General features: G+C 39.8%; 1 protein-coding gene across 4 annotated transcripts in view; it reads left to right on the top strand.

Moving 5' to 3' along the window:
- ICE1 (interactor of little elongation complex ELL subunit 1) overlaps positions 1–25804 on the top strand; it is a 45008-nt gene that overhangs the window by 7417 nt on the left and 11787 nt on the right. For 3 of the 4 annotated variants that reach the window (XM_048296825.1, XM_048296852.1, XM_048296844.1), the window contains 8 exons: positions 6680–6717; positions 8529–8611; positions 8871–8910; positions 8999–9055; positions 10702–10791; positions 10876–10929; positions 18672–19024; positions 20178–24647. In XM_048296825.1, coding sequence (XP_048152782.1) covers positions 6680–6717; positions 8529–8611; positions 8871–8910; positions 8999–9055; positions 10702–10791; positions 10876–10929; positions 18672–19024; positions 20178–24647 — 5185 coding nt within the window. The remainder of the gene's footprint in view (positions 1–6679; positions 6718–8528; positions 8612–8870; positions 8911–8998; positions 9056–10701; positions 10792–10875; positions 10930–18671; positions 19025–20177; positions 24648–25804) is intronic. The other variant, XM_048296834.1, reaches the window with a different exon arrangement.

Here is a 25804-nt window from a genome sequence, read left to right as displayed (position 1 = left end):
ACCTTATAAATTGACATGTCTGCTAGATGAGGGGAGAGCAGTGGCTAGAGTCTGACAGGCCATCAGTAAGATCTCTGACACTGTCTCCCATAACAGCTTCATCATAGCCCCTTAGGCTGGTGCTGTAGGGGCTGGATGGGCAGACAGTGGATCAAAAACTGGCTGAATGGCTGGGCCTTGAGTGTGGCGATGAGCACTGTGCAAAGTCTAGTTGGAGACTGTCGGCAACTGAGGCACGGACCCAGACTGGTGTGGAATCTGAATTGTTTATTCGAAGAAACGAGCTGGTTTTATACACTTTTCTAAGACACAGTATTTCCTTATATGGCAGTCCTCATTACATGACCTATCTTGTGTTGCCACATCAGCAACACACTTCCTTCTGTGGGATGATCACTCGCTTTTCACCCTTCCATCAGCTCCCGGCAGGCTCCTCTCCGTAGGGGTCTGCTTTGTGACACTTCCTCCCCCCAGGGTCCAGTGGAAGCAAACCTCTCTGTGTGCCGCCATGTGCTCCTTTGTGCTGCCATGTGCCTCTGCAGGCAGGTTTTACAGCTTGTAGCTCAACTCTATCTTATCTCTCCCCATAAATCCGCCTTTTCTGTTTTATACAAACAAGAATTATAAAACAAAACACTTCTAACATTAGGATGTGTTTGGCCCACTACCCGAACCAAATAAGCTCTGTTCCTCACAAAAGCAGTATCTTTCCTATGAACAGGGGGGTAGATGAAAACACTCAATAACTAGTCCTATATATGAAGACTGATTAAACAGCTTGAACTTTGAGAAACAAAGTAAAGTTGTCTAAAACTTCTACCATCACTCAGAGTCTGCAATGGCTGGGAGGTCTTGTTTCACAGTGAAGACTTAGAAAGTCTTTCCCAGGCAAGACTTCCAGGTTTACTTTGAAAGAGGGTCCAGCTTTTATAAGATCAAATCAACACGTCCAAGTGACTTGATTACACTTTTAGGGCAGAAACACCTGGATCTGATGGTATAATCCCCAGTCAGCCAGGGCTAGGGCTTGGTCAGAGCCTCAAGCTTTGACTGAGAGGGTTTCCCTAAAATACTTGCAAAATTGCTTAAAAACTTTATTAGTATCAGTTAAGAACATGACTTCAGAAGAGTTTATCTTTTCCACAAGCTGATTATGAGGCTGGAGTATCCAAGGCTGGTTGGACCACTCTTGCATCGTGGACTGGAATCTGTGGAAACACAAGCATATCTTTGCCCCCAGGTTATCAACGGAAAGGGGCCTTCTCATTTTCCACTTTCAAGATTCTTAACAAGTACTTCAGCTTTTTCTAAGTGAGCCTGTGATCATTCTGAATGCGATTGAAAAATTAAGAACATATAAACCTCTTTGCAGTCTTTTGCAAGGGGCACACCCCATCCCTGCACTTGCCCTTTTCTATTCTAACAATGTGTAACACGAACATCTTTTAACTTACCAAATTCAGGAAAATGTATAACATAACATGCAGTTTTCTTACTATGAACAGTGAAATAATATATCTAACAGAACAACAACCACTCACTGAGCAAAAATAAGCAAGGTGGTATCATCAGCTGCTTAAATACTGTACCATTTTTACAGAAAAGAGTACTTCGATAAAACATACCAGTTAATTGCTTGAAAAGATAGCTTACAAATCAGAATTATTATCTATCACAAAAAGCAATCAAAACAATGCAGGAGGGGTCGCAAGGTGATACGGTAAAAAAGCAATCTTTGAGATAGTGTCCAGGATTGTGGCAGCATTTTGAATAACAAAAATAGAAGAGTTCTATGAACCAGCTGCAGGAGCGACATGCCTAGCCCGCAGCCACCTCTGCACAAGCTGGTGCAAATGCTGAATGTTGCAGCCCCCCACCCGCAGGGAAGGGGCCATCGGTCCACTCAGTCCTTTTCTCCAGCACAGTATCAGCTCCCAAGGCTCCACAGGGAACGGGAGTCTGGCTGTAGCGGTTCAGGTCGGGCAGCTGCGCGGGTCCTGCCGGCTCATCTCCTCACATCCCACATGCAGAGAACCACTCGCAACCCCTGCTGTGTGCTGAGTGGAGCTGCAGCCCTGCCAGCTCCCAGCACGGCTGATCCCACCTGCCTGTGGTGTGGGGGCAGCTGTCAGGTGCGGCCGTGGCGCAGCTCTGCCATGCGCTCACTGCTGTGTGCTCGCCGCCATGTGCTCGCTGGCATTGTGTGGTCGCCAGCGCTGCTACGCGCTGCACCCCTGTGGCCCCACACGCTCTTCCCCCGCCATGCCTGCCACTGCTGCTGCACTATTGCAGAGGGCAAACGGAAAGGGAACGCGCTACCAGGACAGGACTCCCTGGCTCCAGCCGCTTGCCGCGACCCAGCTCCAGCTGATGCCACATGGCGCGGGGCAGCATGAGCTTTTCTACGATACCATCCGGTTCCCCTCCAGGGTCAAATGGGGCAGGGGACAAGGGGCCATCTTCTGGTTCTCCTACAACAGCCCCAGCAGACTTACGGTTCACTGGCGGTGCAGAAGGGGTCGGCACAGCTGCCGTGGTGGCACAAGCGTCCTTCTTTGGTCTCTGGGTGCTGCATGTGCTGTGAGCACCTTGCACACTGTCCTCCACGGATATAAAAGCTTTGTCAGTGCTGTGTCACCGCATGTAACTTGGTCCCACAACGCATCCTCTAAAGCGTTGATCAAAAAAGCGAGGATCAAAAATACTGGTACTATCTGAAGTTGAGTCATAGTCTTTTGCCCAGAACAAGAGTCTGATCAAATTTGTAGACTCAACTTTCCTGCCGTGTTTCTTTAAAATCTGCTCCAGTGTCTCTGTGATGTTCTGTTCGTGGGATACACCATCCCCCATCGTTCCCCGTAGCTTGCCTACAACTTGCAGGGATTAAACGCTGGCCAGCTTTCCTCCTTCTATCAGCTGCACTTCAAGTCCCACGGGGCTCACCGACAGACACACAGGTGTATAATAAATTCCTCACACGGGGACACCATTTGTTGGCAATTGAGGCACGGACCCAGAGCGGCGTGGAATCTGAATTGTTTATTCAAAGAAACGAGCTGGTTCTATACACTTTTTTGACACAGTATTTCCTTATATGGCAGTCCTCACTACGTGACCTATCCCATGTTGCCACATCTGCAGCACACTTCCTTCTGTGGGATGATCACCCGCTGTTCACCTGTCCGTCAGCTCCCGGCAGGCTCCTCTCTCGTAGGGGTCTGCCGTAGGGGTCTGCTGACACCTCCTCCCCCCAGGAGACAAACCTCTCTGTGAGCCGCCGTGTGCTCCTTTGTGCTGCCATGTGCCTCTGCAGGCAGGTTTTACAGCTCACAACCCAGTTCTATCTTATCTCTCCCCATAGGAGACCAGGAGGTAACACTGTACCCTGGGGGGAGACAGTGAGCGCTGCATAGCGAGTCTAGTCCAGTTTAACATCTTTGTTAGTGATCTGCATGATGGGGCAGAGCCTACTGTCAGCAAGCTTGCCAGTGACACAAGTGTGGCTGCTGGGCCAGAGGGGCGTGCTGCTTTCGAGCACAAGCTTGACAGGCTGAAGAAATGAGCTGACGGAAACATTGGGAAGTTCAGCAAAGAGAAGTGTGAAGCCTGCACCTGATGAGGAACAATCACAAACACCAGTACCTGCTGGGGAACACTTAGGTGGACAGCAGCTTGGGGTGCTCTCATGACGTGAGCCAATGATACACACTTGTGGCAAAGAAGGCTACCAGTGTCTTGGTTTTCAAGAAGCAAAGTTTTTGCCAGCAGGGTGAGGGAGATGCTCCTTCTCTTCAGCACTGCTGTTGCCACCCCTGAAGTACTGTGTTAGTTCTGGACTCCTCAGTACAAGACAGACATGGGTATACGGGAGTGAGTTCAGTGAAGGACCATGAAGATGATTAAGGAATATGAGCATCTCTCTATTGACAGAAGGGTGAGAGAACTGGGACTCTTAAGTCTGGAGAAGAAAAGACTCAGGGTTGGTATTATCAATGTCTATAAATACCTGAAGGGAGCGTGTAAAGAAGACAGAGCCAGGCTCACTTCCTTGGACCCCAGTGACAGGACAAGAAGCAATGGGCACAAACTAAGACAAAGAATGTCATGTTTCCTGTGTACATCAGGAAACACTTTTTGCTGTGAGAATGACTGAGTACTTCCACAGATTGCCCTGGGAGCTTGTGGCCTCACCATCCTTGGAGATATTCAGAAGCCATCTGGCAATGGGCCTGGGTAGCAAGCTGTAGGTGGCCCTGCTACAGCAGCATGGGTTGGACAAGGTAACTTCCAGAGGATTCTCACAACCTCAGCCTCAATTCTGTGGTTCTGTAGCTGTTTTGTATATGTCTGACACTGAAGCCATTTTAAGCAGTAGGTCATATGAGTTCAGTAATTTGAAAGCTGGATTTTTTCAGAAGCAGAGTAATAGTGAATTTTCATAAAATTACTGTTAATCTACAGTTACTGTTAAAAAACTTAGGTCATGTCCTTTGGTCCAATCTGCCATTCAGAGCCAGTGTCAAAGTTAGCTTGCTCAGGACTGTCTAGTTGAGATCTGAATATTCTACAAGAATGGCAATTCCTGTGGAGTACAACTCCTGTCAACTACAGTTGTGCCTTTATCTTAAAGATCAGATAGGAACTTGAGTTGTGTAGCATAAGAGGAGTTCTGCCCAAATGCATCATCTGCAAGCTGCTTTTTGTAAATTGCTAGATTTAACATCTACCTATTTTCTTAATGTAGTTGCATATTGATGAAATTAGTATAGTACTACATGTGTAAATGTAATTACTTCATTTGTAAATATTATTGCCATGATAATGTTGGCATTTAGTGTCTGTTTATTCGGATTCTTAGTTATTTGTATCATAGCATTTCTATCTCAAGTTGAAAACTACCTATGAGGATTATTGAGTCCAACTCCCTGCTCCTTGCAGGACTACTTAAAACTAAGCTACAGCTAAGACTGTCATTCAGGTGCTTCTGGGACTCTGACAGGCTTGGTGTCAATGAGTGCTTCCCTGGAGAGCCTGAAGAACCTTTTCCTAATGTCCCATCTGAACTTCCACCAATGTAGCTTCATTGCATTTCCTTCTGTCCTGTCAATGGTCACCAGAGAGAGCAGATCAGCACCTTCATCTCCACTGTCCCCCACTGAGGAAGCTGTAAACTGTGATGAGGTCACCCCTTAGCCTTCTCTTTCCTAAGCTGAACAAGCCTGTTGTGATCTTCCACACAGGTTTCTGGGAGTCCTCAGGGTCTGTCATTGGTGACAGATCTGAAGAAGGCATTAAACATCTCTGCTTTGCATCCCTATTTGTGACATGACTAACCTCATCAAGCAATGGACTGATGTTATTTCTGATCTTCCATTTGCTGTTAAGATATTTTGAAAAGCCCTTTTTGTGTCCTTCAGAGTACTGGTCAGCTTGAATTCTAATCGAGCTTTGGCTGCATGGGTCTTCTCCCTGCAATGGTAAACAGCATCTCTGCAGTCTTCCTGTGTCAGTTGATCTTGCTTCCAATGTCCATGCATTGTACATGTAGTACTTCTGTGCATTCACTTGAAGATAATCTACAGAGAAACAGAAGTTTCTTACCTCCTATCTTCTAAAGGACAACTCCCCCCTCTCTCACCTCTCCTTTTTTTTTTTCTGTAAAGATGTTTTTATGAGGAATTTTGCTGAAATTCTCACCTATGGCTTGACTGTCAATGCCCTCATATAGGAAAGTAAGTATGAACCTCTTCAGGCTGAGAAGGCACAGAATCATTGGCCTATTACTTTATAGTATAAATGCTTTGACTACTGAACATGCAAAAGGTGATCAATCATCCCATTTATGAGTGGGTTTTTGAATATATTCTGGTTAATGTCTGAAGTGGTAATTAAAGCCTGAATATCCAGAAAGGCTTAGACAGTAAATCTCAATCTATTACATAGGTTTTAATATGGGGAATAGATGAACTGTGTTCTGCTTCATGAAGGTGATTGGCGAGCATTGGTAGAATCCTCTACTTACCACAACAGTTTAAAAACAATTTCTGGGATATTGGAATTTAACAGAAGAAAACAGTAGAAATGTTTGCTTTTCTATTTATTTATTTTCCAGTTCTGTGTGTTTTACATATAAGGTAGGGTTGGAAATGCTGAAGTCAAAATTGTTCGGGATGCATAATGTTTTTTCTTTTGGTTTGGCTTTAGTCTAAAGCACCTGGATGTTCTGAACAAAAAACTGTGGGACATTAGTGATCCTGAAGGCTATTCATGGTTATCTCATTGCTTAGATACTATTAATTGTAAGCAAAGCTTGATTGTTTTTAAGGAGTAAAACGAACCTGTTTGCATTACATCATAGAAATGCAAAAAGCAGAAGCCAGTTTTCTGGAGTTGTATTTCTAGTTCCAAGTTGTAGCTGAAGGTATTTTTATATACTTGGATTAGTGGATTGACGCTCTCAAAAGCAAACTTGGCCTCTGTAACAGATACAGCTGTTTGTGTGAGAATGTCAGCAACATGCCACCAGTTTAATTTTTCAACTTCAGGGACTCATTGGTCTCACAGGTCCTGGGTATAGGAGGTGTGTTTTCTCTGAATGGCTAGATTTATTTTTTTCTGGCTTTTCATGCAACATAGTTCTATTTTAAAAAATGATCTATTAATGTGTTCTTTTTAACAGGAGAAAGAAACTGGAAACAAAAGTGAAAAAACTTGAAGGTAACTTTCTACACTGAGTGGGACAACAGTACAGTAACATAACCTCTTTTTTCCTTTTCTAACCAGAGGAATTTTGACTTTAACTTTGATGCCCAAGGAGCAAGGCAGGGCAGTACTATGTGGGGTGCTTAGTCTCTGATTTACGTCAGCCCTCCTGCAGAATGTTTTCTGCTGAGTGTCTTATGCACATGCCATAGATGAAGCTGGTGGGGAACTTCTGGTCATGAAAACTTCAAAGGATGGAGTCTTACCAGGTTCTCTAGGCAACTTGATTCAGTAACATGTTTTTCCTTATAACTAGCTGGAAACTCTCATGTTTCAGTTTACACCTAATGTCTATTATACAGCAGTGAACAGTCCCATTCCCTCTTCTTGATACCTCCTTGTACAGGAAAGCTGTTGGATTCTTTCTAAGATTCATTATGTTTTCCCCTCTGGCTAATTAAGTCTAGTTCAACAAGCCTGTTTTCATAGGGCACGTGCTCCAGTGTTCTAATAATCCTGGCAGGATTCTTCATGTTTGTGTTCATATTTAAGTATATGGTGATCCTGATGCATGTCTTCTGATTTCTAAATATTCTAGCACTTGTGTTTTGGTTGGTTAGTTAGTTTGTTTGCTTGCTTTGTTTTTACATGGAGAAAAAGCATTGGCTTCATGGCACTGTGTTTTTCTTGTTTTGCTGGTAGAGGGTGAATGTACATAAGACTTTTTGAGACTTCATTTGCTGTACTGTCAATTGGCAAGGCAGATACTTGCATTCATATCGTGCATATTATAGCTGTGCTTACCATAGTTTAAAATACAGTGAACTGAATGCCTTATATCTTAGTGTTAGAAACCCCCTGAATCCTACTGTAAAGTGCAGGTACAAGGTGTTTATTTTTATGAGAATTTTGGAGTTCCATTACAGGACAGCCAGGTTTTTTACACACTTGCCTCCAAAATCTCAAATTCTGGCAGAACTAGAACAAAATACTGAGAGAGAGTATGGGTTAGGTCCAATTTCAGTGACTATTTTATCTGTTTTCTTTTTTTCTATGTCCATTAAATGTCTCAGATCTTGTATCTTTTGTCAGTATGAAATTTTGCCATGATTGGTTTTCTATTAGCCTACCACCCAAGGTTCTTTTTTAACAACTTTTATTTTAATAATGCTCTCTTCTGATTTGATCAGCAGGAAGATTCCATTTCTTTTCTTTCTTATCCATATATAAGTCATCCAGCTGAACTCTCAGGAGTTCTCTCTAACTCTGTCATCTGAGAATTTTCCTACAAACCTCACTTTCAGTTCTCACCTACCCTGTACCCTATATTTCCACCCATCTGTACTCTTTCGAGGTGTCTGTTAGACATTAAGAGATAAGGTCCTCTTCTCTATTAGTCTTGAGTGCTATCTGTATCTTTCTAATGCAGCTGGCTATGGTGTTTTCATCTTTGAACCAGAGCTCTTTTGAATAAGAGAATAAAAAGTCCCTTGCATCTCAGTTTTATGTCCTTTTTTCACTTGGTGTATATTGTTCTACAGTACAATATTATTACAATATGACCCACTCTTCATTCTTGCATATAACTGAGAAAAATAATAAATGTATTGCAGTGGTTCAAAACAGTAATTATGCGGTAGAAGGCAACATACATGTATGCATTAGTTGTTTCTGAATGAACCAAAATATAGCTTCAATAAATTTGTATTTCACACTATCTGGTTTTTTCTGGTGATTTGATTTGCAAACTAGTGACCAGCACCACTTAAATGAGTAGCCTCTAATAGTGTAGCTTCTGAATTGAATTTTGGTTCTCTTTTTTGAAGAAGCTGCAACAAAGCATACACAGGACTTCAGACAACTGAAAACTGAAAAGAAAAGGCTTGAAAAGGAGCTAAAAAAAGCACAAGTAAGGCTTTCCTTGTCTTTGGGTGAAGCTTCTTTAAGTATTTTTGGGGGAAAGAAAGGAAGCTATTAGTGTAAGAGATGCTGAAACAGTACATTTTTGGGGGGATATTGAGTAACTAAACATAGCAATTCACCATAAGAGAAAAATTTTCCAACTGAAGAATGACCTTTGAAATGTTGATCTAGATTTCATGCTCTTTAGAGTTGATGCTCTGAAAATATGTATGGCATAAAAATTCTGTACTTCTTAATTTTATCAGGGAAAACTTGATGGTGTAATTAAAGAGAAGTGCAGAAAAGGTAAGTGTTTACCTTTGAATGCCTTCAGATTTGTATGTGATATTGTTCTATTTGAACATTTTCTTTACACCTCTCCTCTTTTTAATAGTTAAGCATGCAGAAACTCAGAGTTCAAGTGAAGACCTTGCAACAGATATAGACAAAGGTAAGACTTTTTGCAAGTCCATTCTCTGTGTGGAACCACTTGTTATGAATTTATTGCAGCTCTTCTGGAGTTGCATTTTTGGAAACAAAGGATACTGCCAAAGTGCTATAAGAGCAGATGTGGTTGATACAAGTAGGTTACACTGATGAAGGACCAATGTAATAGATTACTATTTTCAGTTTTGCAGTAAGGAAAATACTTGATTCATAAAAATGACTAGTGTACCCTGTGCATGTGTGAAGTCAGCTGATGTGCAATTATAAAACAGAATGCAAACACTGAAAAAATTACAATCTCTCTGAAGCTCACTGAAATCATAAAGGACCACATAGGAGCGTAATCTGGTACAATTTCTATATGAGACTTGGTAAATCAAGTGGAAATACAAGAGGTATAGCTGTATCTTATCCTATTGACTTTTTTCCCCCCTAGTGATCTAAAATACATGCTACAGATTATCTGAATCTAATTGTAATGGAGCAAACTCCTTCAAAACTTCCTCTGAAGTACCGAGGCCAAACTTTAATTAAATTTTTTTTCTGTAGTCTTTTAAAAGGCTGGTACTGCTTTTGAACTGTTTAGATATTCTGAAGGCAGTTTTGAGGCAAAAGAACTTCACTGTCCTATTTCTTGCTTTGCAATATGTTTGTTGCAGAAATTAAATTTTCTGGAAAAGCCAGGCTATGTCAGTTTCTGTGTGTCTTGGCATATTTTTTACTTTTGGGTTGTACTGAATTGGTACCCAATTTTATCCTTTGATTTTTAATTAATGGCAAAATAGGAAAATTAATATCTGAGCATTAATTTGAGCTTCAAATAGCAGCAAGGAATTATTAGTAATGAGTAAATGTTAGTGTTGTTACTAGCTGTTTAGCAAAGTTTGGCAGGTCTTCCTCTTATATGCTGAAGATTTTTTAATATGCTTCTTCATAAAATAATAGCAGTTTGCTATGGCCTTTGACTTATGGAATTTGCATAAAAACAGTTCAGTTCCTGATCTTGGATTGTTGGATCTGATAGTTTTGGCATAAGTAGATGAGGTGCTTGTGTATTTTACTGAGGTTCTTCCCTCTCCACCTGCCCTTCTGTCTCTGAAACTAGGTTGTTCGACATCACCTAGCAAAGGTGCTGTTAGGACCGTAGACAGAGTCTCCTAGTGTTGTGGCCTGATAATTAGTTCGGATACATGGTGGTATTACATGATAAGACTAAGATGAATTATTACTGAGTGAGCATAAATGTGATACACATCTTCCTAAAAGATTTTCTCCCAAGTTCATGTAAATTGATTGGTTTTACAAAGCTGTTTAATTTCACTAATGCTACATTTGAATCTGCTTTTACATTTTACTCTGGGGGCTGCTACAACTTTTTGAAGTACTCCCTATAAAAAGGAAAAGCTAAAGCATTCTCCAGCTATTGCTTTAGACTGCTGTGTGGATATGGCCAGTACAGGATCCATTCCCTAACTGGCATCTAGCATTTTTCTTTCACTGAAGCTTGTGCCTTGTCTTAATTTTTGTTGTGAGCATTTTGTATTTTGTTGTAGGTATGTCTGTGTTCTGAGTAAAATGAACATAAATTCTTATTCAATTTTATCAATTTATTTTAAATAAATAAATTTTTTTATTTATTTATTTTAACAGGAAGAGTGAAGCTCTTGTTAGAAGAACTCTGGATGTGCATTGACAGTGCAACAGGAAAAAGAGAAAATGAGAAAAATGATCCTGTCTTAGGTACAATGGCATGCAAAGTCTTGAAATTTTCTTGATGCTCTCTCTTTTTCTGACCAAAAGGCAATATTGGTACTTTTCTTTCAGCTTCTATTTGGGATAAGGAATGGTCTGACAAAAGAACACGAACTGTTACAGACGGTAGGTTCCAGTTGGGTACTGACTGCATAACACTTTTGAAAGATTTAAATACTTTCCTTGGTGATTGTCTGGTCAAGTACACATGTGATTAGAATATCTGAAAATAATTTAAATATTAATTTGAATGGGTAAGTAAACTTGAAATTTGTAATTTGCTGTTGCAATCGAGAAATCAAATTCTTTTACTGTTCATAAGTCGTCAAAACTCATGTTTAAACTGTAATTACTATATCATTATGAACTCTGTAGTATATAATGTGAATGATGGGGCATTTGGGCTCTTTTTAGTCTGAAACAAATATGTGGTAACATAGTTGAATTATAAAGTTTAAGAAGCTGTTACCTCCATTTTCTTCATTGTAATGTGATATTCAGATAATAATAAAAAATAATCTGAGTAGTTATCCACATGCATATTCACAGCAAACTTGAACTGCTTTAACTTTACATAGCAGATATCATTTTCTTTCTGCACTTGAGAGTAATAGGTGCCTTGAAACTGCATTAATTTCTGTGTTGCGTCTCTGGAATGTTTTTATTAAGCTTTTTTGGTTTTTTCAGTTCCTCTATTACTTTGATTTTTCTGTAACTAAATGTGTAGAGATATTGCCTAGGATAGGTTCCAGCTGCATAAAGAGCTTTGAAGATAAACTTTTCAAAGACCCTGTTAAGTCTGAAAATTTGCTACTACTGTAGATCCCAGTGAATCTGGCTTCAGATGTGTTCCAGTGAAATCCACTTAAGGGGGGCCAAAATATAAGGACCAGCTCATAAACCTGTTGATCAACCTTACTTCCATGAGTTTAGTGCAGCAGATACGTAACTTCAGCTCCAAAACTGAGCTAGACACTTGTGCCCTGCAGTTCTGAATTTAATGTCTTGATCAAGGGTCAAATGACAAGAACAAGCACAAGAAACTGAAGAGTTTGAAATATATGTGATTTTAGGGCTATCAGGTTCCAGAGTAATCTCTTTGCCATCCACCAAAAGAGGAACTTTAGATTCCAGTAGTTCTGTCCCATCTTTCCTATTCATATCTTTGCAAGGAAGCTACAGTTCTTTCATAAAAGGAAGCAATTATCTGTAGCAGTCTCTTCTAGCCAGTCCTTCTTTCTGCCCACTTCACTGTGGAGAAAATTCTAAGCTTAGAACATGCTTTCGTTGAAATGGTTAGTTATCATAGAAATACATCTTCCGTTCTGTTACCGGTTTGGTTTTTTCCCTCTTCAAGCCTAGAACAGCCATCCTGTTGTTCACCCTCTTATGAAAGTGGCCATTACCTTGAATTCATAATAACAAAGTGCTTGTGTTTACAGGTGCAATCTTCTAGGAGAAAAGGGATCTTAGTGAGTTTGTCCTAACTTCTTGTTCCATATTATAATAGTTTCAACTTAGAGAGCAGATCAGTTTGATGGCAATATCTTTTCCAGAGAATTTCAGTTCATCTGCTGCCTGGATCTAGCCTTTCAGAAATGTACTTCTTTTGATAGATTTCTTCGTACATTCAAATGTGCTGTAAAATACCCAAAGCTTTGCATTATGATCAGTGTCTTCTCTGTTCCGCTAAGGTTGATGCCACTTTGAATGATTTTCTTGAAGAATGTGTTCATACATGAAAACTGGAAGACTCGTGAGGCTTTCCAAATGTGCTGTTGTGAAAGTGTCATAGGATAATGGGGGTTTGCCAAACTTAATTTAAAAGCATTTGGTAGTATTGTTACAAAACTACCAGTAATAAAGTTGACAACACCTGTGTCTGACCATCAGACCAGTAACCTTAGGCCATAATCTAAGGCTAATAAGCCATTGATGGTTTTTTAGTCTTTGGAAAACCCTCTCATAGTTTGGCCATAAAATCACCTACATTGTGAATAAGCATTTAAAGAAACATTTGAAGTATGTTGCAGCTGGTTGCTGAATATTTTGGTTATTTGGGTTCTCTAACATGTTCTGTTCATATGTTATGGTGAGATGAACTGAAGGAACATGCTAAGACCATGTCTGTGAGGAGCCAACCCTCTTCAAGAAGTAGTCTGTAACTGGGTTCTGAGCTAAATTTGGCTTACTACTGAGCTATACCCTTTTTATCTGCTCATCTTTTTTGTTTGGGGATGCGGGATAGGGGAGAAGCTGCATGTGGATCTTAAAAACAGAGATGGAAAGGAGCACACTGGAGTTGTCTGCTTTAATATCAGATAAAAGGAGATAAACACAGTGGTATTATATGTAAAACACAAAGATGAGACTGAATCCCCAGGGATACATGTGTTTTATGGTCTTGAGATGTAAGTCCATAGAACATGAATGCTTTGAGAAGCAGACCTCTCTTCTGTCTTTAAAACCGTATGAAAATCTCTCAAGATAACACCTTGAGATATAATGTAGAATTGCATATTTAGTTTTGGGTATGCAGTGTTCACCATAGTTCTTTGTTTCAGGTCATGGAATATGTGGATTTGCTGTCTCAGAAAACAGAATTTGTATGTAGCTTCAAAGAGTAGCTAGTGTATGAAGCATCCTGAAATTCACATAATTGGAAACAGGTTGAAAAATTCTGCCTTGTCAGGGCATTAAAAAATTTCTGTGGAGGATTTTTTTTCTTGGAGAAACACCATTTGTTTTTGAGAAATGTGCAGTTGCTACTGCCAGGCATCTACAATCACTGTGCTGATTATGATGAGGGTTTGCTGTGAATCAGATGAGGTTCTATGGCTAGATTAATTATTTTTATAAAATACCACATCTTAATCTAGTCCTTCTTGAGAGGAAAAAACCACAAGACTTGTTTCAAAAACTTGCTTTGTTGCTTGGAGTGCGGAGAGGACAACTTGCAATGGTGAATTGCCTTGCAATGTGGACAATCAAGAGTAAAGTTTTGGGTTTTAAAATTCAATTTGTTTAGTACCAAGGCAACCCACGTTAGCATTGGATCACTTATTTCATCTCTGCTTCTTTCTCCACTCTGCATCAAGAAGGTATTTCAAGTAGTACATGATAGATTTTGGTGGTGTTTTCAGATCAGAGTAATCTTAATCTTCTCTCAGAAGTGAGAGAAGGCAGCAGTTTAAGGGTTTGAAGCTACATGAACTAGATTTCAGGTTGTAGATTTCAGGAGAAAACTTAATCATTTCACTGACTCACATGATGAACAAGAGTGCAATTCCCTGGATAAAGTAAAATTTGTCTGCAAAATACGATCTTTGTGAAGATCCTTACAATGAGGTGGACTCAGTAGGGCTTTTCCTGGACCTGAGGTTGAGGTCAAGGTGTCAAAGAGTTGACACTTCCAGTAAAGAAACTTACTTATGCTAAATCTTTAAAAATTGCTATGACAACTCTTCCTACAGATAAATGGGTAACTATGAGAAAAGTATCTCATTCCTAAAGCAATGCAATTATCAGGGACTGGGTTGGAAAGGGTTGAGTAGGGAAGTTTGGAGAATCTTAGTTATTCAGAAATTATATCTTTGACCCATTTTTCAGAGGAAACTTTTAAACAGATGATATGTATCAATATTCTTGGATGTGATGTAGGTGCATGTCTGATTTTGAGAGTATAGATAGGATGTAAAGTTCCTAATAACATAGTACTATTGTGTAGTTCACTGTGAAAAGTAAACTTCCTAATAGTCTAATTGGAGTTCTTATGGGGCAAAATATGTAATTGTGTTGCTGCCCACTTCAGTGCAGGGAAAATTCTGAGCTTTGAAATGATTGGCACAAAACAGAATGAAAAAAATCTTAAGAGAGAACCAGCTTCTGAATTTTCCTTATTTTCTTTGTTTCTCCTTGTCAAATATCTCCTTTTCCCTTAGATCATTTAATGGAACTCAAATTGTAAAAAGAATGTAGGTTTTTCCTGAGAAAATTTAGAACATCCTGGAAGCTCTATGTGACTGTGGCTTGTAAATGGTTTTATAAAACAATGTATTATCTTAATACTTACAAGATGTAAAGGAGATGGGAGAGCATACTTTGGTGAAAATTATGTGCTAGGGCCCTTCAGGCTGATCAGTTTCTCCCTCCTCCTGGTGTCCAGTGCAGTAATAGAGATTTTTACATGGAGTTGCTACATGAAGTGACTGAGATGGCGTCAGGGTTTGACGCTGGCTAAGCACCAGACACCCACAAAAAACCCATCTACTTATTTTCCTCTGCTATAGCTGAGCAGAAAAGGGGGAATTGAAAACTTCATTTTCATGAGTTGAGATAAGGATTATTAAGAAAGAAAAAAACACCTTAAGGCAAAACAGGTTCAAAACTTAAACAGTATAAGGAAGATTTATTATTAACAGAATTAAAATTAAAAAGGGTAATGAGAACCAAAGCAAACCTTCAGAACACTTTTTTTTTCAGTCCCTCCCTCTTTCCACTGACCATGCAAGGAAACAAAACACGGAGTTTTGGTCAGTATTTCACCTCTTAAAAGTCTTTCTTCAGTATGCTTAAGGAAAAGTGTTTCTTCTGCCATGCTGTGGGATCCTTCCTATGGGAGATAGTTCTTTGCAAACTTTTCTAGCGTGGTTTTAACTTCCACAAGCAGCAGTCCTGCCTGAACCTGCTGCAATGGGAGTCCCTTCCACAGGCCAGGCAGTCTTCCCACAGCTGCCTAGCATGGGTCATTTTAGTTCATGGGGTTTAATCTTTTAAGGATGAGCTATTCTAGTTTGGAAGCGAAGGCTCTCTTCCTCTATCTCTGAGAGCAAGGGTCATCTCTCTCTGTTTGAGTTCTTCACTAGATTACAGCTTTTTTAGCATCCACGTGCTCCAGTGTGAGTACTCTTCTTCACAGGCTGCACATGGATCTCCATACCCCTCACGCACCTCATGAATTATAGGGAAACAAGTTTGTTGTATTATAGTCCTCACCACGGCTTGCAGGAGAATCTCAGCTCCAGCGCTCGGAGCACCTCTTCCCTCTCCTTTTTTTTCACTGACTTCGGTGCTGCCATGTTGGTTTTCCTCATGTGTCCTCACTTTTCCTCTGACTTGAAAGAAAGTTGGTGTCTTTAAATTGCAGTTGAGAGGCTGATCTTGTCCGGGCTCCACATTGGGGAATTGCTCACCATCTCTTGCTGCTGGCCACGTGGTCTCTACTGGCACCACACAGCAGGCCCTGGCCATATGGTCCTTGCCAGCACCACATGGGGGGCTCTGGCCTCAGGAAGGCCCCAGCTGCACGGGCCCCGGCAGCCACCTCACCACCCCTCAGGAGAAGAAAGGGAGAGTTTCCTGTGGTTTTTCCTTTCTTGAATATGTCATCACAGAGGCATTACCAAGTTGTCTGATTGGGCTAGTAACCTGCCCATTGTCAGAGCCTTCAGCAATTGGCTCTGTGCCAGACATAGAAGTTTTGAGCAGCTTTTCTCCCGCCCCCATGAAAATCCAGGCTGTGTTAAATGAATACAGATGGATCTTTGAAATAGGGTTATTGATCAATTTTTCTAATTTAGTCCTTTGGTGGAGCTGATGTATTAGAATGTGCTTGAAAGTTTTTGATTGCTGAGGAGGTTATTTTGACCTATCAAGTTAAAGTAATATTTTTGAATATGATACTACCATTGATGTTGCTTCAGGAATGTCTGTGCAAGTTCTAGTAGTGGATTAACACAACAGTAATGAAGCACACAAGTTATTTTTTTCCAACAGAATGCAAATTGTGCCAATTAAATTAATACATACCCTGCTGAAAACCATTTTGTGCATGTGCTGTTCTTTCTACTATGGGATGGTATTGTGACCTGCCTCTGAGCCAGGGCAACCAGATTTGTTGCTAAAGGATCCCTTGTGGTGCATTAAAGTAGAAAAACGCTAAGTAGATATAACAACAAGTTTTATTAGAACTGCTTTGAGACCATAAATGGAAAACACTGTAATGGATTGGAAAGGGGTGTATAGCTGTTCTGAAGTGCATAATCACCCTAAGAGAGGAAAACTGGAAAGAAAAAACAGAGAGGAGAAAAGGCAAAGATAACCACCACCTGTGGCTCCAGTGCCAAGTGAGTGATTGTGGTCTGTGGTTGCGATACACAGTGGGAGTCCATCAGAGGTGGAAGCCTGCATAAGCATCAAAAACTGGGGTTTTTATAACCCTCATTCTTCCAGTTAACACCCCAATACCTCCTCCAGGAGGAGTTCTGGATGTGTACAGTCTTCTTTCTAGAAGATCCTGGAAGTCTGGCAGTGTCAAGCAGGGGTGTGAGAGTGTGTGTTCAGGTGGCTGGAAGAAGTTTCTGAACAAAGGTTCTGAGTAAAGTTTCAGAGTTTTGCAGCTTTACAGTGGCTCGTGATGCGTGAGAGAAACAAGCATAAAAAAATCCCTACCATACCTCTGCAGTTAAATTGCTTTACAGCAGTTGCTCCTTTAAATCTAAACTAGCTTGTTTAAGGCAAAATTTGGTCACAAGATCCAAGTGGTTCACTGCAGATGGTACCCATGTATGCACAGAATAGGCTTGATCTCTTGCTTGAATACTGTTGATTTTGTGTCCAGTAGTGTTTGTGAATGCTGTAAACAAGATCATATAAGAATTGCAAATACTGCAGAGTAGTTTTTAGTTCCATGTGACACACTGGAGTTTTAGGATTGTTGATTTCTATTGTCTTATTTGAGGTAATATTTTCATTTTATAAAATCATAGAATTTAAATTTCAGGAAACTGGGCCATCTTTTCCCTTTTTGAAGTATTTAGCACAATTATAATAAATTTAAATTATTTGTCTTTAGACTTTCCTGAATGAATGTGTTTTGACTGCATAAGAAGTGAGCTACTGTATAATCACAGAATCACAGAATAACAAGGTTGGAAGAGACCTCCAAGATCTTCGAGTCCAACCCATGTCCTAACACCTGAACTAGACTATGGCACCAAGTGCCATGTCCAGTCATTTTTTAAACACATCCAGAGATGGTGACTCTATAATAGTATAAACTATTTGAAAAGTATCAAAAGATTTGAAAAGTAACAAAACACAAGTACAATGCAAAGAATCACACAGAGCATTTGGACATGCTTTCTTGTTAGAATAACTGTGTAAAACTGTATAGTTGACATCTTGGAAGGGTTGTCAAATGCTCAGTATCTTTCTCTTAGTGGTTCAGACTCCTTTGTGCATAGGTACATAGTGGGACTTTTTTATTAAGGGTTCAGCTCTCACTAAATAATACCATTAAAGACAAAATCTTGTGTGATTAGACTCAATATTTAAGTTTAAAGAACAAACAATTTAAAAGCATATGCATATTAAATCATAAACTAGAAATGTAGCTAAGAGCTCCCTTGCTGTGTTTATGGCAGGGTATAATTGTAACTTGCCTGGAAGTACAGCTGCTGGCTGAAACCTGCAAGTTGCTTTAAGCTGAGAATTACAGCCTAAGTTGGGAATGTCTGTGCATGGTTGTCCTGCTTTTCATGACTATGAGTTACTGGGCAAAGACTGAAATAAACCATACGGACCTTCAATCTTACCAGGAATGGCCCTTCCTGATAGGAAAAACTGGGAATGTTTTATGATCTGAGTCAGAAAGTGTTTGGGGAGAAGCTCTTTGCACACACATATGAAAAAATAATTGTAAATAACAACATCACATTTCTATAAGGAAAGCATTTCTGAAAGTGACTACGATCTTCTGTGGAAACATCACTTGAAAATATGGTATTACATTTTTATTACTATTATATATTATCTCTGTAAACAAAAATGGGAGAGGAAAAATTCTTAACAATATTTTTCTGTCTTAGATACTGTACAAATCCACCAAAAGATCAGGAAGTGCGATGGTAAAACGCTACCTTGGTGTTCTTCAGTGGAAAGTGCTGTAAAGCAAAATTCTGTAACAGCAATGGTAATTCAAACAAGTACTGAGCCTTTTGGAAATGACTGTGCTGAGAGCAGGACTCCTGAAGAATGTCTGCACGGTGGTGAGGATAAAACTGTAGATGTGATGATACAGACAGGCAGGGAGCACAGCACTTCAGGCTTCTCCGATCAGGAGCAGAGGGACCCAGGTGAAAATGTGATCGATATATTGAATTGGGCCAGGCCTCTTCCTGCTCTACTTTCTCCAGTACAGCTTTCACCACTGACTACACGGGTGAGTTTCAGGATGCATCTGACTTGGTACTTAACTTGGTCTTAAAATTACTGAAGAAATAATGATTTTATATTACTGGGCTTTTTTTCCCTTTAGTATCAGTATTAGTTATTCATGCAATTAAAGGGTCTCTGTGTGTTTAGATCCATATGGATACTTTTCTTACCTTGTAGCATACTGCCTGTGGAAGGGAGCAAAACCATAATTTTCAGAAGTACATGTGTCATGGTTTAACCCCAGTCAACAACTAAGTACCACACAGCCGCTTGCTCACTTCCCCACCAGCATGATCCTGGGGAGAACTGGAAGAGTGAAAATGAGAAAATATGTTGGTTGAGATAAAGACAGTTTAATAGGAAAAGCTGTGCACGCAAGCAAAGCAGAAGAAGGAATTCATTCACTCTTTCACATGAGCAGGCAGGTCAACAGGGCTCTGTCATGCGTAATGGTGACTTGGGAAGATAAATGTCATCACTCCAAATGTCTCACCTTTCCTTCTTTCCCTCTCTTTATATGGTCAACATGATGTCTTAACAGTATGGGATATCTCTTTGGTCAGTTGGGGTCAGCTGTCCCAGCTGTGTCTCCTCCCAGCTTCCCATGCACCCCCAGTGCCCTCACCAGTGTGGCAGGAGGAGAAGCAGAAAAGCCCTTGATGCTGTGCAAGCATTACTCAGCAATAATGAAAATGTCTCTATAGTATTAACACCATTTTCAGCACAAATCCAAAACATTCCCCCACAGTAGCTACTGTGAAGAAAATTAACTATCCTGGCCAAAACCAGTACACAGTCACCTATGTCTCAACTTGCTGTCATAATTTCCCTATGGTGCAGACTTGAAGTCCCAATTTGTGTTCAATATAAGCATGGCTTTCATAGCAAAATTCCAGAGATTGAAAGTTAAATGCTACTCAAATGATCTTTTCCAGTAAGCTTAGAATGCACAGTGGTAGATAAAGAAGTCTCTTTTTTTTTACAGAGGTACTTTCATTTGCTATGAAGAAAAATGATGGAGTAGGTTGTAATTTTGTTGACCAGCCTTAGTCTCTCAAAACCACTGCATGTCAGGGCCTTAAGTGTACTTGTTTAGAAAAGTAGGTCTTAAAACTGATACCAGGGTTTAGATTATTAATTTTGTTTTTTGATTGAAGGGTATGTTGTTTGGAGAAGTCACAGGTTCCAGTGATGAAGAAGATGATTGCAGTACTTCTGCAGTGAAGGATATTTTACAAGAAGACCAAGTTCAGCCTCCGAGTTGTAATGTAATCAGCCCAGGTGATGAGTGTAACAGACAGAGCAAATCATGTGAGCATGGTTTTGATGCAGAAATCTCACTTAATCTGAATTGGAATGAAAAGAATATTTGTATCAGTCCAAAGATGTCAAGCAAGGAGGAGAAAGATGCTGAAAGAAAGCAAGCTGAAGGTGCTACTTTAATTACAAACATGGAAACTAACAAAGATTGTTTGGAGGAGAATTCTGAGGATATGGAAACTGAGAACAGAGAACTATCTGGAGCAACAGCACACGAATTGGAAGACGTGGAAGAACAGAAAGGAGATAGTGAGGACGTGCACAGTGAAGAGGGAGATTCTTCAGCAGATTCTATGTTACAAAGTTTCAAGCCTCAGAATCAGATAGAAAAATGTAGTGTGGTAGAGCAAACAGAGGAGAATGTAACCTTAATTAGAGCTATTGATAATGAGAGTACACATGAAAAATGTGGTGAATTCGTGAAAGCAGAGAAAGAGAGATTATTAGCACAGAGAGAAACTCCCAGAGAACCATCTGTTCCACAAAGTATTACTCATTTGCTATCTGAGCAATGCATTCTGCTTCAAAGCGAAGATTCTGAGGAAAAATCTGATGTGTTGATAGAAAATGAAGTGGTTGAAAATAAATCAAAAAATGTAACCGAAGTAACTAATATGGCTGGAGCTATTGAGATCTCTGCACACTCTCAGTGCTCTGAAATAAAATATGACAGTGAAGAGATTCTGGAGAAACAACATATGCAAACAAAAAACGAAGTGAACAGAGAATGTGAACCAGAGACTGTTGAAGTCTCTAGGCATTACTTACCTGTATCTGCTACTGAAGGAATCAGAAATTTATTGTCAGTCTTTTCAAAAGATGAACAGCTCAAAATTGAAGACATTAATATAACCAAAGCTCCAGCTATTGAACTAGCTATGAAATTTAACAGAGAAAGTGTTCTAGAAGTAGCTGAATTGTCAGAGCAACTCCATAGTGCAGAAAATGTAAAATTAGTAGATATAAATGAGGGGGTATATTTAGAAAGCAAATCACATCAGGAGGAAAATGATACCAATTTATCTCAAAGGAAGTCAGACTTGGAAAATATACTTGCACTACCAAAGACAGCATGCATTATTGATGAAGAAAGCAGTGTAGCTAAGTGTGAATCCTCTATGTTAGATTTTACAGAAGTGAAAGGTGAAATAAAGCAATCTGAAAACTTACGTAATACGTTAGAATGTGGGCAGTCCAAATCTCGAAACTTTAGAGTGTTTGAATCTCAAGAGACTGAAATCAAAGTTAATCCAGAAGATTTTGGAGGGGAAAGCAGTGAGTTATTAGCAAGAGGGGATGCTATTGAATCTATCTTAGTAGAAAGTAATCCTACTTCTCAGGAGCAGTTTGCAAAATCTCTGACTCGGCTCTTGATAACTGAAAATGTTAGATGTGATGAAATAGAAGGGAAATTAAATAAACAAAGCAAGGAATTGATGACTGAAACTTGTTCCAGTTCATTGAAGTGGGAAAAGAATGTTGTGAAGAAAAATAATATTTCAGAGATCATCTGCCAGCCTACTTCAGAAATGGATTATAGAAGTGGCTTGGCTTTTTCTACTCAAAAGGACTTGGAGGAATGCTGCATAAATAATGAGGAAACCAATTCTCCTCTGCGAGTGGGAATTGGCGTGGAATCCACAAGACCTCCTGATCTAAATTTCAGTCTCCAGAAAGTTGTTGGTTTCCTCGAAACTAATTTCGCAGGAAAGGCTGTTTTTTCTTGTACTTGGGAAAAGAAGGAACATACAAATTCTATTACAAGTAGTACATTTGACTGTTCTTCAGAAAACTTAGAAGAGGGTACTGCGATTCTGTCTGCTGAAAAAGTCAGTGTGGGCAAAGAACTGGGCTGCCCTGAGAAAGAATATGTACACAAAAATGAAGCGAAAACTTCAAATAAGGAGCAACCAGTAGATAAAGAACCTCAGGCATCTGTTAAATCACAGCTCATGTATGCAAACTCTTATAAGAAGAATGCTTTTCTCCTCCAAAAGTTTGATTGTCAAGAATCAGGATGTAGGAATTCTATGTGTAAGGTTAGAACAGATCCTTCTAGAACTGGTTCACTGACAGGTGGGGGAGAGAGTAAAGAACTGAATAGTTTTGAGGGTTCTGGGGAAAATGCCATAATAAGGTGTAAAAGTGATTTTGATATGCCAGAGCAGAGCAATGACTCTGAAGAGAAAGACTGTTGTATACAAAAAGTTAGGTATGTGAAGTGTTCACAATGTGTTCCCATGCTCAGAAACAAACTGAGAGCTTCCAGGAGAATTGCAGTGGATGCTCTGGAAACTGGTGCAATGGTTGATGCTGATTACCAAGTATGTGAGCTTCATTCAATGATGCATCCAGGAAATACTTTCACAGTTAGCCACCTAAAAGCAGGCACTGTGGTGGATATGGATACACATTGCAAACCAAACAGCTCTGGAGATACTTCAAATGAGTGGTCAGGTGTGACTGGGGAAGGTTATCCTGAAGATTCAGCCTCTTGGAAAAGGGAGTGTATATTAATAACCTCTGAAAATACTGAGAGTGCTAATGAACTCATGGTGGAGTCTAACATAGCTGGATGCATCAGTCATGGTGAGGAAAGTCTATTAAAACCTGGAACATCAAAAGAAAGCCCTGTGATGCCAAATGCTTCAAAAAGTAGGTTACCACTATGCAAGATCTTAAGCAGATTCTCAGAAAATTGCAGGCTGACTGTAAAAACCAGTAAATTAAATACAAGAATGATAGCACTTGGCAATTTCTTAAAAGAAAATGATTCTGCAAAAATTCAGTCAAATGGCGAGCAAAGTCTATTACACAGTGTTGATATGGGGGTCTCAGTGTTTGAAGAGTATCATAATAATCAAACTTACACTGCTTGCAACATAGGAGAAAGCAGCACTGATGTTGTAATAGATAATGGTAGAAAAAATATTTTACTCAAGTATCTTCCAAATCCAGCCCTCTCTGATGTACAGTGCAGTTGTCAAACAGTTGGGCAGCTCTCTGAACCACAAAAGACAGTATTTGAGAACTTACGTATGGTGGCATCAGAGTCTTGTGCTCTCAAAAGGAGCAGTAAATTGAAGTGCAAAGAGCAAGAACCATCTGAAATCTTGACTGTTTCTACCAAGACACCTGCCCAAGTAATGCATACCAAGCTATCAAAGAGACTGTTTCAAGGTAAAAGAAAAACAAAGCCTCTTACTCAGCCAGTTCTTGAAAATGCTGATACTTCTTTGCCAACAAAATGCTCATCTGTGATGATAAATAAAATCAGGGAAGAGATAGGTCCTCCTCTGCCCCCCTTGCTACTGCCTCTGATTGCTACTCCTCCAAAAACTGCCTGTACTGTGTCCCCAGTAATGTCTTCTATAGGTCAATCCTCTTTGCTTTCTCCTCTTGATGACCTGATATCCCCACTATGCAAAACTCCTGTTCTTCCTCTCATGTCTCCATTAACAGATACTCCAGCAGTAAAATCTGCTCTTTTATTTTCTCCTCCCTCACCCTCAGAAATGGCAGTAGGTAGAAGGATTCGCTCCTCACCTTTGAAATTTTGTACTTCCATTCCAAAGCATGCACTTCCCGTTCCAGGAAGATTTCCTCTCTTTGCAGCAGTTAGTGCTGGCCCAGGTGCTCCTCAGGAGAACTCTGTGAAAATATTGGACACTATGTATCCAGAGCTATCTGCAAGGGCAAGGACACTAAACATTCTGAAAGGCAATATTCAGCTTAACCGATGTGCTTTTTCAGACAGCCAAAGTTTGCCAGGACCTGTGTCTCAAATAGGTGGATTTAAAGCAATTACATCTACATCAACTGCTTTTGTTAAAGCTGGGAGCAATTTGAAATCTGATAGTAGCAAAGATGAAGACAAAGATGTGCAAAATCAGCAATTGTTTTCAAGGTCATCAAATCATCTTGAAAAAAGGCCACTATTGCACGTATCTATGCCAAGAAGTGCCAAAAGACTGAAGTTGGACAGTGAACCATCAAGGATGGAACCCAGTGATATTACTGCTGTCAGAAATACTAAAAATACCATCTCGGAAATGCAGGAGGCTTTCCGTGGTCAAAGCTATGAAATCAGTGATTCATCAAACAGTTCCAATTTAGAAGAATCACTACCAGTAAAGAAGAATCCTGATTGCCAGAAAGTTTCTTTGGCATTAAAGAAAGTTGCTGAATCCTGTTTTGACTTGTTACCAGTTATTAAAGGTCATCTGTATGTTGGCAATATCTCAAAGATTCCAGTAATGAGAGATGAAGAGAGAGAAGTTGTCTATGAATTTGGTATAAAAAACAAGGTAAGTAGCATAATTTTAAATTTTATGGTTTAATAATGACTTCGATGCGGATGGAAAGAGTATAAGTTTGTAGTATTTGAATTCTCAATTGTTCTGGCAATCTGCAGTGCAAAAGTGTAGTCTTGAAAGGTTATTAGAAATCTAAATATGTGTAACCTAAGAAAATACAGAACTGCACAAGAAATTACTGTTCAGTGGTGTCCAAGATGCAAAACTGCATTTATAAATACATATGGTTTTCTGACATATGCATAAACCGCTTTATTTTTGCAGCACTTTTTGAAGTGGATAGTATTAACATTTGTAGGAGTTCCTCCAAAATTACTCTAATTTTTTTAAATTAAAAAAGAGAAACTTCACTGTATATACAATACAGGCATATAATTTTGTTCTATGTTTACCTTTATTATTCTACATCAGGTAATTAAATTTAATTTTTTTTGGAAAATTCTTCCCTTATTTTATTTCTCAGAACTTCCTTATCATCAGTGTTGAAAAATTTCACTTCAGTTACCATCTTTCTCATAGATAATTTGTAGTCTACAGCAGAGCAATTCACCAACTGATACATGGCAGCATTTTGTCCTGTTACAGTCCTTGTAGGTAATTAAGTTCTCCTCAGAAGCTGCTACCAAGATCTCAGGTCGTCTTTGTTAGGAGTTGTCAAGTCTGGTAACTTCACAGAAGCAAGGCTTGTAGCTTTTATGTTTCCAGGTCCAGCCAGTAGCAAGGCCAAGTACATATTCCTAGTAGAGAGACATGCACACAATACAACCTACTCTTACTCCCTTGTCTGGCTAATCGGATTGAAATTCTGGTAGTGGAAAATACATACATGCATGTACAGACAATATGGATTCCTCCAGCAGCTGACATTAGGCACTCAGTATATCCAGTAGGTGACTAATATTCTTCCCACTTGTCTTATGCACTGATAAACTTCGAGACACATAAGTGTACACGCATTCCTCCAGCAGCTGGTCCAGATTTGTGTCTGGCCCTCAGACTCCTGGTCTTTCAGGTAGCTGGCTTAGACCTTCTGGTTCCTCCCAAAGCTAACACTCATCAGACTCCCTGTTGTCCACAGGTACCCAGTCTGAACTGTATACTCTTCAGCACCTGGCTTCTAATTCTCTCATTATACTCTGACTTTTAGC

Source organism: Corvus hawaiiensis, chromosome 1 (assembly GCF_020740725.1).
Source record: "Corvus hawaiiensis isolate bCorHaw1 chromosome 1, bCorHaw1.pri.cur, whole genome shotgun sequence".
Lineage (NCBI taxonomy): Eukaryota > Metazoa > Chordata > Aves > Passeriformes > Corvidae > Corvus > Corvus hawaiiensis.
This window is presented reverse-complemented; position numbering and strand designations above follow the sequence as displayed.